This window comes from Corapipo altera, unplaced genomic scaffold (assembly GCF_003945725.1).
Source record: "Corapipo altera isolate COAL_440 unplaced genomic scaffold, ASM394572v1 75, whole genome shotgun sequence".
NCBI lineage: Eukaryota > Metazoa > Chordata > Aves > Passeriformes > Pipridae > Corapipo > Corapipo altera.
The window spans coordinates 8,732,927-8,747,089 of NW_020884887.1; the positions used below are offsets into that span (position 1 = coordinate 8,732,927).

At 47.3% G+C, this 14,163-nt stretch overlaps 1 protein-coding gene across 1 annotated transcript in view; it reads left to right on the top strand.

Moving 5' to 3' along the window:
* ADAM19 (ADAM metallopeptidase domain 19) overlaps window positions 1-14,163 on the top strand; it is a 33,391-nt gene that overhangs the window by 155 nt on the left and 19,073 nt on the right. Inside the window, exons 2-5 of the mRNA XM_027643505.1 lie at window positions 151-221; window positions 3,382-3,452; window positions 12,853-12,931; window positions 13,988-14,064. Of these exons, the coding sequence (XP_027499306.1) occupies window positions 151-221; window positions 3,382-3,452; window positions 12,853-12,931; window positions 13,988-14,064 (298 nt within the window). The remainder of the gene's footprint in view (window positions 1-150; window positions 222-3,381; window positions 3,453-12,852; window positions 12,932-13,987; window positions 14,065-14,163) is intronic.

Consider the following 14,163-nt stretch of genomic DNA (forward strand, 5'->3'; position numbering starts at 1 on the left):
ATGGGTGGGTGGGTGGGTGGGTTGGGGGATCCTCCTGGTTTTCCTACAACCAGCGCAGAGCTTCTCTCCTCTCCCGCCCCGGCTCCGTGCTGTCCAAGCCCGGGGTGCGGAGGGGCCGGGGGTGCTGAGCGGCTCCTCTTGTCTCCGCAGCCGCGGCGCAGCTGCAGCCCGAGGTGGTGGTGCCGCGCTGGGCAGCCCTGGGCGGCCCCGGCAGCCACAAGGTAGGTCATTTCTGGTTTGTTTTCAAGCCTCCTCACCGTTACCAGGCGCAGGGAAGATGTCGCGGTTAGTGCAGCACCTGTTGATGCGCATTTTGGGTTTGCTAACCTGTGACGAGCCGCGGGGATGAGCCAGGAGCTGCCGCGGCTCCTCCGGATCCCGGGAAAGGCTGAATGAGCTGGCTGGCATATCTGGGCGTTGCTTTCACCCTGCCCTCTGCCATGCCTTGAAAACTCGATCTGTATCTACCTGATCTGTGAAACGGGAGTAGGGCCATACAATCAGTGGCATTTAGGGAACAGCTGAAGAGAGGCATCTGTTTTAGGGGGAGATAAGCTCAGAACGCCATCTGTGTCCTGGGCTGCATCAAAAGCAGTGTGACCAGCAGATCGAGGGAGGGGATTCTGACACTCTACTCTGCTTAGGTTGAGACCCCACTTGCAGTGCTGTGTCCAGCTCTGGTGTACCCAGCACAGATGGACCTGTCAGAGTGAGGCCAGGGGAGGGCAGTGAAGATGCTCCAAGAGCTGGAGCACCTCTCCTGTGAAGACAGGCTGAGAGACATGGGGTTGTTCAGCTGGAGAAGACTCTGTGAAGATCTTGTAGCACCTTCCAGTACCTAAAAGATCCGTAAGAGAGCCAGAGATGGGCTTCTTACAAGGGCATGGAGTGACAGGATAAGGGGAAATGGCTTTAAACTGAGATGTCAGGTTTAGATTAGATATTAGGAAGGAATTTTTGACTGTGAGGGTGGTGAGGTACTGAAACAGGTTGCCCAGAGAAGCTGTGGGTGTCCCATCCCTGGAAGTGTTCAAGGCCAGGTTGGATGGAGCTCTGAGCAACCTGGTCTAGTGAAAGATGTCCCTGCCCATGGCAGGAGCAGTTGGAACTAGATGATCTTTAAGACCCCTTCCAACCCAAACTGTGCTATGGTTCTATGAATCCCAGCTGTAAGGGTGCTTCACTAAAATAAAAAAAGCCAACCAGTGGCTCAGGTGGGTTTAGCTGTGTCTTAGACACAGTATATGTTGATACAGATCACAGCCCTGCTTCTGTTACATGGATGGATGAAGTGGGGTGTCAATAGTCTCTGGCCATTCTGAGAATTGCTGGGGTGCCAGACTTAACACAAACACAACTTCTCAGCCTTTGTGTTGTCACAGTCAGAAGCAATTACAGTTGCGTAATCAAATGAAAGAGGAAAATCCAGAGAGTGTTATTTACATTGTCAACCAAAAAAAGGGGAAGCTTTATGGGGACATACCATGATTTTTCTTGAGTATTTATTATTAATTTATTATTATTATTGTGCTGTTATTTGGGGGTTCTAAAACTTATTATTGTGTCATATTACACCAAGAAAAAAAAAGCTACAATGACTCTCTCATGATCTTAATTCTCTTTAAAGTGCCTTTGCAGTGCTGCCTACAAGTTTTGGTTCTGTTATTGATAGTGATGCAAATACATCTGGACAGCGTTTCCCCTTATATAAATTTGCTGGGTCTCAGGGGTCATACTTGGTTTGTTTCAGGCAAATTCCTGTTGGCTCTGAAATGAGTGTTAGCAAAGCTTATATGCAGCTGGGATATTTCAGTTACACAGCAATTGATGGACTCTGGAGCAGTGGGATTACTGAAGGAGAAGGGAGGGCGATATTCGTAATAATGATGTTTGCACAACCTTTGTGAAGAGACTTTTACAGTGATGGAGACCCTCAGACCCCCCAGTTACATTTAGTTACTGAAAGACAGAATTACCCTGACATGTACTGAGTACCTGTGGTTGTAAATGAAACTCAGCCCCTTGGAATTAGCCCTTGTATATCCTTAATGTATTAACTCGTTTTGCATCATCTGTGCAAGCCTGATGCAAAGTCCTGGAAACTGAAGGCAGGATGAACAAAACCCAGAATGTGAGCAGGGAGCTGATGAAAGAAGTTGGATTTGATGAAGTGACAAGTGAGCATATCTCTGGGCTGACAGATCTATCATCAGAGAGTTCCATTCAGTCAGTCTTGCTTTATTTCACTTTCAGTTGTTGTGTTCCGCAAAATCTTCTCCAGCATTGATTTAGAAAGTACTATGGGTTAATTTTCTCACCAGTTCTCATAATTTCTTTTTTTTTCTTCCAGCTGAATAGAGAAGTGTGTTGTTATCAAATGAGTTATTTCTCTTCTGGGAAATTTGTTCATCCATTTCCTTTATGAGAAAGCACTTGGAGTCAGAAATCCCGAGCTGAGCTTAGGTGTAGTGGTCCTGCTTTGAGGGAGGTAAAACTGGAGACCTCAGATGCCCTTCTAGCTGGTCCTCTAGAAAGCATATTCTATGTTTTCAGTGTTTTGAGTGATTCTTTTTTAAATGGTTGGTTATAGTGTATGCATTTGCCATTCCATTAAGAAATCAGGGTCCGTTCTGTTCACACCAGCAGGCTTAGGGAGCCTGTTGTCCTGTGTCCTCCTTCAGAGCTGCAGACAGATTGCAAGCCAGGGCTGTAGCATGTGCCTGAACACACTAGAAAGTTGCTGTCATGGTTTCCAGTCCCTTGGCAGCCTGGGACTTAAACAACAGCAGCTGTGGAATACTGTCTTTACAATGGCTAGAGCCTAAAGGCGTCCAAGAGACCCTGTTGCATGTCTTTTACTGTCTTTTTCTGTGAGTAAAGGAACTATGTGAAAATCTCTGGAAGAGATGTGAATCACCCTGTCCTGAAATAGCCTCCTAAAAATGTCTTTCTGCTGTGACAACAAAGGAAGCTTTGGTTAACTAGCTCATTCTGGGACACAGTGTACAGGAGAGGGTGGTACAGCACCCTCCTTCCACCCAGTGCTCCTTCCAAGCGCTCCAGCACCGGCACTTGTCGCCTTGTCTGAGCCCATTATTCCTCCCAAGACACCAGGCTCACTAGCCCAGGTACAGCATCCCAGCAGTGTGCCTGTACTGCTTCCTGGCTCGGCATGGCTGTGCCGTGGGATGCAGCAGCGTGCCTGGAGCTGGGAGCCACCACAGCCCATCCCTTCCCTTCCCCATCACTTCAGGTCTGAAGTTGGAGGAAGGCAAGGAGTGGTTTAAGGTCAGCTGCATTTCCCAGGGAAACAATTTGTGTTTGTGGATGTGTTTGTAGTTATGGTGTATGAGTAACAGGCACCCTCTCTCTTACACACAGCATCCACTCAGAGCTGAAGTTATGGTAAAGGCAGAAGGCCAGGAGCTCGTTTTGGAACTGGAGAAAAATAGGTAAGTGTGCTTGTGCCTTGCATTGAATAAGGATTACAGTGAAATCAACAGGAAAACCTCCACTGACTTCAACAGGGTTTTGATAAAGACAGGATGAGGAAGTCCTTCTCTGGATTTCAAGGTTATTCCAAGTCTGAGTCCCCTCAGATGTTAATCAGCCAAGCAGCATGGAGTGTAACAGAGCTTTGTCAGCAAAAAGCAGATGGTGACCTGACCCTCAGTGTGTAAACTTATTTTTACATCATAATTCTTACTACATTAACTGGAAAATGTTGCTGATATGAAGCTCCCTATTTACCAAATGGCTCAGTGCTTTAGAGTCAGTGTGACTCTAATGAGGATTTTATTTGCTGTGATCCAAAGAGGTCCTTCTCTGCTTCCTAGGAAAAATGGTCTGACAGTTTCAATTCCATTAGTGCCCTTCATGCTAAAGTAGACTGAAAAATTGCTTTTGCATTAAGGGAAATGCAGCCTCCTCTCAGGCATGAGACAGCAATGCTGTGTGGTATCATAGGGTGTGATGCATATTTAATTCAGCTGAAGCTGCAGGAGATTAAGGTAGATAGAAGGATTCTGGTCTGGATGCTGCCCCAGAGCCCCTCTGCCCTGTGAGTATGTTAGTTTCCAGTGGAGGAAGAAACCTGTTTGTAAAAGTTCTGTCTTGTACTAGTTCTGATGGCAGTGCATAAACCTAAATAACATTCAGAGTATTTTAGAAGAAAAACAGGTTTTTCTTAGCCCTATCTGCAGTAAAGCCGGAAATCTATGGCTGATGGAAGAAAAGTACATCTTACAAGACGTTTCCTGTAATAACCCACATAAGTTACTGAGAATTTAAATGCTGCAAAAGGGAGGTGCTTTTGACAGGCAGCCATGCACCTGTGTAGAACTAAACAGAAACAGCTATCCATTCTGTGTGTTTTGGCATCTCTCAGCTGGGAAAATAGAGACCAGGCACCACGAGCACTGCTAACTCAATCCTGTCTAATGCAGGAAAAATAGGTGTTGCTGACAACAGTGGTACCAAGCCAGGCTCTGAACTGAACCTGGAAGCAGCGTAACTGCTGATGCTGCTGGGGGTCTCCTTCCAGGACTGTCAGGTCTTGCTTATTCTGCAGTTGCTATGCAAAGGTGAATATTTCTGGCACAGTGGAAGCTGGCAAGAGAAAGGATCCTTGCTGAGTTAATCCATTTGTGCTCCAAGCATGATGACGTAGCCTCCAGGTGCCTCGCGGGAGCGGTGCCGTGCTATTTCCAGCACAGAAAAGCTCATTGCTGGTGTTAGTAAACAGAATTATAATAATAGAAGGTTTCTATTGTGTTTATTTCCTGAAAGGCATTTTCATTCATTGAGATGTATACACACAGGGTTAAGCCTGTGCACACACTTCCACTGCAGGATGGATCTCCCTGCTAGGGCTGGTGAAACGCAAGTGGTTTGGAGTTTTCTGGTTTTATTTTCTGTGGCAAATGCAGGTGATTCATAGATAGCAGTGTTTCACAAGGTAGTCTTGCCAGGCCCAAAGTCCTTGCTCAAGAGAGATGATGATGCAGTGCCAAAATGCAAGTCTGAGCTTGATTAGAGGAGAGGCTCCACTTGTCAGAGGCTTGCAAAGGTGCAGAAGTAATGTAGAGACACTCAGATTGAAAGTGGAATGATGAGGTCATCCCTGGGAGCCCTGTGGATGCTGTTTATCAGCATCCATAGAGCACTTCTAAGTGAAGGCAAACTGCTTTTCCTTGTTGAAGTGTGGGGCAAGGCAGAGCCCAGCCTGGCTCCTCAGGTTCCCAGCCTGGGGCTGCTCCACAGCCCCAGAAGCTCATTATTGTGCTTGCTGATCTTACAGGGAAGCTTGAGATTTTAGCTGAGCTTTGGGGTGCTGAGTAGTTGCAGCATCCAGGACTTCTGTGGAGAGTTTGTTTGGTGCCCAGACAGTGGGAGAGAAAGTGAAATCTCCTGAGTGGGAAGGGTCCCTTCAAAGTTGTCTAAAGTCTGTCTGCTCCTGGTTTTGAGTTCCCATGGGAGTGGGTGTAAGAGAACTGCAACTTCAAGGAAGGTACTTGGGGCTTTTGAAATTAAAATAAGACCCAGAGTTCTGTGTCATTTAACTGCTCAAGTTGAGAGGAGTTTCTGGAAACCAGCTTTGCTACCAAGGATGGTGCTGTGCTCCAGCTCTGTTCCTGGGCTCATGACAGGGCTGTGAACATACCTGCCTGACCCCTGTTTTGCTCTTGTATCCACATCCCAGACTCCCATCACTCAAATCATAAAATGATGGGCATAGTTTGGGTTTGGTTGGGATACGATTTACCCAATGGTTCCCAAAGCTAGAAAGGAGATTTGCCAAGCTACTAAAACTGCTCAAAATTATGTTCTTGGGGGATTAGGCAGCCTTGTTACACATTCACCACTCTCCTTATGGAGAGACAGAGCTGATGAGATTGCTTTGAAAAGTGGAGGAAGTGGCATAATCTGTACAGCTTTGGTAGGGATGCAGTAGCTTTGGAAGAAAGGTGCTGGTTTCAATATGTGGAAGTAATGTTCACACCAAGCCTGTGATTTCATATTCCATATGAAAAGGACATTGTGTTCATCCACAGAAGTGAAACACAGGAATTATTGCATATCTTGCTTCAGAGCTGTGCACAACCTTGTGTTTTGTAATAAGCTCAGCACAGATCTGCATTTGGGCTTCATATATTTACAAATACAGTTATTGCATTACCATAATATTGCATTATTTCCTGCTTGGGATTTTGATAAGAAAACAGAACCACACTTTAGTTCCAAGCAGAGTTCATGACACTAGTTAATATTTCTGAATAACGACAAAAGTATATCCTCCAAACGACTCAGGCTTGTTTTAAATGACTCAAAACCATGTCCTGCAGCTGCGGGATTGGAAAGCTCAAAGCTGCACAAACAACAAATATATGGAGAGATGCCTATAAAGCAGATTTAAATTTGGCTGGGGCTTAGGAGCGGAAGAATCTGAGTTGCAAACCTTGGATGAAAAGTGACTTTTTGTAAAAGGCATTTGCATTTGTTAATAAAAAGCAGCTTTGAGCCAAACAGGGAGGGGATGCTGAGAGGCTCTCAATGTGTGTGGCAGCAGTGCCTGATGTGAGCCTTTTCTTAGTGGAGAGCTCATATTTGCACAGCAGAAACCTGCGTGGAATTTGTCTTTTAACCTGAGTTCAGGAAAAGTATGAACAGACTTTCAACTGTTCTCTTCCACTTTGTGTCTCTCATGGGAAGAATAGACTTGGGAAAGGCCCTCTCAGCTGCCAAGGTTAGTGGAGGCTTCTCTAGGGGATGTCCCTGCCTGCAAGTGAATCCTGTGAGCAGCCTGGATTTTTAGCTGCCTATTTTGGATGCTGCCTGCCCACAACAGCCGTGATGGTGAGGGGCACTTGGTGGCAGAGCCCCAGAGGAGATGTGCAGCAACTGGCTGAGGACACTGCAAAGGAAGTCCAAAGCTCATCTGATCTGATCTTGGGAGCCATCCAGATAGTTTTTTTTCCTAGGCAACTGGCTCTTGTAGGAAGTGGTATCATTCCCAATCTCTTCTAGCCCCACCTGGGTAGGGGATGAGCACTCCCACTCCACTTGATGCTCTCAGTGGTGCAGTAAGAGAACTGTGTCACTTGTATTTCACTGTTTCCTGCTTTTGCACATTTCCCAGGACCTCTCCTACCAACTGAGTGAGGAAGAGGTAAAGTTGCTGCCCATTTCCGAGCAGGAAGGATATATGAGATTATTCCACTGATGGGCTACACATCATCAGTGTCTAATGGTCTTCCTTCATGGGGAGGGGGTAAGGGTTGTGTAAAAGAAGGAAATTGAGTTTATCCTGTTCTACTCTCTCTTGGAGTCATTAGGAAAACAGGGGTGGGACCTGGAAAGCCATAGCTACTTTTCAGCCTCCTGATCCCCTTGGATTATTCAGTGATTCCTCTATATGGGGCAGAGAGGAAGAGACGAGGAAATGGAGCCTTTTAAATCTTTTGTGCACTGACCCATTATCAGCCAGTTTTCCATTTATTTTATTTCCTTTTTCCTCTCTGGGCAACTTTTATGGTTCCTGTTGGTAAGCTGAGGGGTTATGTGACAAATCTTGCTTGGGTCCTTTAACATGATTTACACAGTGAATGTCACAGATGATGCAGATGGCAAAAGGGGATGGAGAGTCTTTAGACTGTGAGGTTTTTCCAGAACCTACAAATGATTTGTTTAGTTCCATCTCAATAGCTGGGAAGCTACTTTTTCCTTCCAAACTGCTGTGTTTGCACAATAAGCTTGTTCTTAGCGAAAGCTCTTGAGGAAGGGAGCTTAAGGGCTCCAAGATTCATCTGGATGGAACTCATAAAGAAAAAAATTTTGGATTTCATTGGTTTTATGAAGTCCCAGGTTTTGACTGGAATATTCCAGAAACTTGAAATCTCCCATTTCCCACTAGTGATGGATATGGAAAGCAGACCTGCCTGGTCATGTTGTCATGGGTCATGTGTTGGTCATGTTCAACTTGGGGTCACTTCAGTTTTTTGATAATAAATTCTGACCTTAGGGAACACTTAAGTGACTGAGAGGTTAGAGTTCAAATTCCCCTTCTTAGCCTACTTGGATCCTGCTGAGAGACAATGGAGTGGGACCACAAATTGTAGATGGAAATATGATGTCTACAGTTTCTTGGGAGAATCAATTCCCTCCACCCCCAGATGTTGGCAGCCTGGCTGGACAGATTTATTGTGATTTGAGGAAAGAGACAGGGAAAGAGATGTAAGAGACTGAAAGCTTCACTTTTCTTGGTCTCACGACTGAAAAATTAATGTTGATGTTTCTCACAAGAGCTTCATGGACCATTTGGTTTTTGGTTTTGGGGAGGAAATAAAAACCATGTCCATCTCCTGGATACTACTGGGTGTTTTTAAATTGGCAGAGGTCCATGCAGACTAACCTCTCTGTAAAAATGAACACAAAAAAGATTGCCAATGGGACCAAATTATAAAAAATCCTTCTTGTTCCTAACAGCAAGAGCACCAGAATGCTGCCAGGGCCCTCTGGGTGCCTGTGGGTGATCTCTGGCTGGTGGAACTGAGCGCATTCATGGTGGTCCACTGGGAGGGAGGGCTCTGAGCCCCTCAGGCTTGTGCTAACAAGTGATGTTTCACAGGCAATAGAAAACTGCTCTCATTTATTGGGAAAATAGGGGTGAGGTTCTCCAGAGCAGCTGGGAAAAGTGCACTCCCTCAAGTGAACATGGTCATGCAAGAAGGGCCTCAGTTTTACTTCTGCTGTTTTTTAGGAGCATTTGGGTGTGCTGTGCAGCCCCTCTCCCCCCAGCTGCTTCTCTGCTCCTCAGCAGTGGCCAGATGAGCTGGAGGCTTGTTCCTGCACCATCCCCAGGGGTGCCACAGGGGCAGCTGCCTGCCAAGAAAGCCCTGCACCCTCAGCCTGTCTCTCCTGTGCAAAACCATCAGTTCATGAGTGAAGTATGTGACCTCCCTCAGCACAGAGCCAGGCTGCCATGTCCTGTCAGCTCTGCAGGCAGGGCCCTTCCAGGGAGCAGCACAGCGGCACAGGGAGGAGGGCTTTGTGTCAGACAATGATATCATTGACAGGCTGGAGCGGGACCAAGATCCCTCCACGTCGGTCATCAGCAGAAACAGTCCCAAGCCATCTGTACATTATGGCACTGAGCCACTCTTCCTTCGTTTGGCTTCCGTGCCTGTATTTAACCCGGCTCCCAAGGCTTTCCGGGGAACAAACCCTGCCAAAAGCAGGCTATTCCACCCTGAACTTGGATGCTGAGCTGGACCTTGGGGACTGACTGATCCTGACAAAAGCTGGTCCCTGCTGGAAAGGTGTGAGGGCTTCTCTAGAATATCCCAAGGGTCCCTGTGTAGCTTACCCTGGCCTCAAATAGGCTGCAGCTGCTATCGAGGTTTACCAAAGGAGAGTACTCCCATCCAAACCAGGTTTTCCTCTGACTTCATCAATTCTTCATCCTGATAACTCCTCTAATGAGGGACTCTGTGCTGCCTTTTAGGAAGATGATGTGTGCTAAGTGATCTGCCAGCTGCCTGACTGGATCTCAGAAGGCTTTAGGTGATGTTATTTTGCATCCAAACTCTTGCAGCTTCAGTGTGAGTTGCTGGAGAAGTGGTCACTGAGACTTGTAATGTAACTGAGAAGAAAGCATCAAATTGTGCTGTTTTTTCCAGACTTTCCTTCTCCATCAAGAAGGTGAGCTCTGTGCTCTTCTGGAAATGGTCAAGCAGCTCCATCAGTGCTTTGCCGGGCTGAGCTCTCCTGGAATCAGCTGTTCAGCCTGGCAGTGATGTTGTCCTGAAATTATGGCAGATAAGGTTTTGGGGTATGCATGTCTATCTCCCGTTTATCCAACAACTGGTATATATGGAGAAGAGGGTCAAGACTGGCTGGTGACTTTGATGCACTCTGAGGTGGCAAGAAGGCTTGTTTGCTGTTTATTTACAGTTTGGTGAAAGCTTGGCGCTAGCTGAGGAAGTGAGTTGGGCTGGGAATGAACTTTGACAGGCTCACAGTGAGATAGGACCCCAAGGGTGTTGCAAGATGTCCTATTGTTTTCCTCTTTCCTCACTGCCCTCCTCACCACACACTCTGCAATCCACTGTGACAGCCCTTCTTAGTACTGCAAGAGCCCCAGGGCTTCCCTGCATTAAGGACTGGGAACTGTCTTCAAAACAGGGCTATTTCAAGCTCAGAATAAGAAACTGGACTTTTCATAGGAAGCCTGTGGTGTAGGGTAGGATTCAACTGGTGGAGAGAGCCTTGAAGGTTTTAACATGGAGATGACACAGACTTTCACTTCAGCAGCTGTGTAAGTGTCCCTAAAAATTCAGGCAGAGCTCTCATCACCTTAATCTACTCTAGAAGGGGCCAGAGCCTGAGTCTGCAGATAGGAAAAGATGTGCACACACCTTGTGTTGTGTGGCATCATCCTGTGCCCTGAAATCTGATGTGCTGGGCTGTGGTGCTCAGCACGGTTTGGTTCAGCACCAGGGCTGGGCAGCAGTGCCCTGGGGCTGGACAGGAGTCACAGCACTGAGGAGTCTTATGGCTGGTGCTGGAGGAGAGATAAAATAGCTATTCATAGCAAATGCTTTCCAAGAATAAAGGAGCAGGAAGAAAACATAAGCGTGCTTGTTTGAGAATGAGACAAGCAGGCTGTGCAGAGCCTCAGCTACTGTAAACCATGGGTTGGTGTCTGACTGTAAGAGCACACACACACACTGGTTCACTGTCTGCTCTCCTGACACAGACCAGATACCTGATATTGCTCAAAACAATTTCCTTGTTAATGCAATCTGTTGATTAAATATTTGTTTATTGCACCCTCATGCTGCAGTCAGGGAGATCAAGGGAGTTGTGTTCTGTGGGATGGTGCTGTGGTGCTTATCTTCAGTTTACAGACCTGGGATAGCTGAACGCAGCAAACTTGCCTTCTGATCTCTGACAGCACCTAGTGATGAGAATTAACACATCAGAAAGAGGCAGAATTAGCTTTTCTGGGCTATGCTGAACTTTAAAAGTGGAGATAAAAGCTGTTATATTCCTGACATCAAATGCTATCAAACACAACAGTGGCCCAGGGTTTTGCTATCACTAAGCCATCAGTACTTATTCAGGTGTGGATGCCAGATGGGCAAAGCACTTTCAAACACTTTGATAAAAGGTTCAGTTTCCTGTCGGTTCTGACCTAATTTAATTAGATGTCACAAGCACTCAATCCCTTATTTAAACAGAGAGGCTTTTAAAGTAGATTAGACCTGACTGCCACATACCAAAAGCCAGGGCAGATGGAAAAATCTCTGGGTTTGCTTCTGATTCTTCATCCAGCCTAAAGAAATCAGGCAAAGAAAAGAGGAGAACTTTTTTTTTTCTTGCTTTCTTGCAGTTCACAAGTCTAAAACCTAGTGCATGGAATGCATTAAAAGGGATGTAGAAGGACTGAGCTGCAGCTGCATCTGGTAATGCATTGCCCAGGGTGCATGTGGCATCCTTGTGGATGGCAAATGTGGCACTCTGGTGGCCTGACAGCACCATGGGGTTGCTGCAGAAGTGTGTTTCATCGATGGGGCATGTTCTGTGATCCTTCTCCAAATTTTTGGAAGTCAAGCTATTGTTTTAAAAAACTGCTTTAAACCTACATTTGTGACTGCTGAGATGGACACAGGATATGACCTTCTTGGTTTGGCCCAGATTTTGACTTGCTGTACTTTTTTACATCACTGTTTAGCAAATGCAGATGTTTAAAAAGAAGGAGAAGGCTGTTTCCTCTGGAGCAAAATCAAAATGCTTTCTATTCAGTGCACAGGACCTCCTTTTATAGACTTTTAGTCTGATACTGGGCTGAAGACAGGGAGAATATTGTGTACATGAGGATGACATGAACAAATTCAAATTCAGGAATCAGCATTTTCCTGGAACAAAGATGTGAATTGGCTTCTGGGCAGAAGTTGAAATGCAGATGTGGATTGGTTTATGATTGTACTCAGATTTGGGCACTGGAGACAGTCTGGATTTAATCTGAGAACTCACACCAGTGCCCAGATGTGTCCTGAACTGGCCTGTGATGAGCTTGCTTTGAATCTAATCCCAGTATATCTGGGGTATAACTTGGCAATAGAGAGGAAGTTGCACAGAGGCTTGTACCCATTAGGGGTCAATGATGATGTTGGGTTTCTGGTTTTTTTAAAAGTTGCCATGTAAAAATTGAGTTGTTCACTTGGAGCTGTTGGAATTGGATCTTGGTGCCTAATTGAACTCAGGGACAGGCTCTCTGTTATTGTTTTAATTTAATAAGTGGCTTGAAAGAGCACTTAGATGGCTTGCTGCACCCTTTCAGAAGTGGATGTGCTCCCTGAGAAGTGCTCAGCTCCTGCCAGGGCACGTAGATGGATGTGGCAAGGTCAGCTGTGCTTCCACCTCCTGACCCTGTGCCATCGCAGTGTGCTCTGCCCGGGGCAGCACAGCCTGTGGCACGGTCCTGCAGTGGCTCTGGAGCCACCAGGAGCTGCCACTGCTCCCTGGGGACAGCGTGTTAACAAGGGCCTGGCAGGCAAAATGTGCTAATCTCCCAGAGCAGAGTGCAGAGATACAGCACAGCCAGTGTCCTGTGAGTACCTGCCTGCCCTCACAGGCTGCTGCAGTTGGTTTCACACTACAGGCAGAAAACAGTGACTGCCCCGAGTCCACAACAGTGGTTCACAGCAACAGGAATATTTACACTGACTGCAGGAAGAGCTGGATCTAGCTGATTTTCTAGCACCCCTACGAAGCATAAATCCACGCCTAAAGAAAGGTCTAACTGGCTTTTTTTTTTCTTTTCTTTCTCCTCCTCCACTGTGTCTGCAGAAACCTCTTTGCACCAGGCTACACCGAGACCCATTACAGCCAGACTGGCCAAGCCCAGACCACCCCCCTGACCCACACGGTGAGTGCAGAGTGTGTTCCCTCCCACAGCTGCAGGGGAGACCAGGCAGGGGGCTCAGAGACACGGGGGAGGGAGGCTCTTCCTCCAGAGCCTTTCTTTGAGTGCACAGGTCCCCACAGCTTTAAGATGAAGGGGAGGGCAGTCTGGCTTTCTGACCTGGGAGGTTCCTGTGAGAAAGCTGCTCCATCCCCCAAAAATGGTAAAAACATCTTGCTGTTTTGCTGAGCTCTGCTATGAGAGCCAAGGTCAGCTGCCAGCATTGCTCCCCTCTCTCTGGGTGCTGGGGAATCATTTTTAACTCACACTGCTCATCCTCTTGCTTTTAGTTTTGCCACTGGGCGCTCCATACTGGGGACCTTCCCAGCCTTTGGAAAAACAAGCCCCTGTGAGCTGGCTGCTGTTCAGTAAAAGTCCCATAAATTCCCCATCTCACGCAGGCCTTGGCTGGCTCTCTGCTGCAGCAGCACAAAGATGTGCATTGGTCGCGAAGCAAAAATAAGAGATAAAATCCCCATGAGATCATCTTTCCTAACGCTGCCCTGGGGTGAGGGGAAGGGATATGATGAATATGTTGGCGTTTCTGCCCCAAAGCCTCCTTGTCCCTGCCAGAGGCTGTCTTTGTCTTGCTGGGAGCCCCAAGACAGGGATTTACTTCCCCATTGCCCGTGGTGTCACCCTCTCTGGGGCTGAAGTCACGTCCTTTGGGGCCTGACCCAGGGCCAGCAGCCATCGATAGGCTTCTCCTGTTACAGGCAGAAAGCTTTGGGTTGGCCTTAGTGCTGCAGCCATCTGAGTTGGGGATTCAAAGCTCTCAGTTTTTACTGGCAACAAGGAGCTGTTTGATGCTCTGGCACAGGCCACGCATGGCAGCTGAAAGGCCAAATTTCGATGCAGAGTCACAGAGATTTAGTGACGACAGTCAGCTGCCAAATGCAGCGGAAAGAGAACAATTACTGGAGTATTGGCGGCACCCGCACGGGACTCAGCGATGCCTAAATATAGCTCGTGTCCATCCCCAAAGCTCCACTGCCAACCCTGCCTCCCTCTGCCTTCCAGGACCACTGCTTCTACCACGGGGTCGTGCGGGGCCGGGAGCACTCCAGCGTCATGCTCAGCACGTGCCGAGGGCTGCGGTGAGTGCCTGGTGGTGCCGGAGCTGTGGGAATGCCTCTGCCCTGCTCCTTGCTGTGCTGCCACCCGAGCTCTGCTCCCCAGCAGCCTGGCTGCCCTGT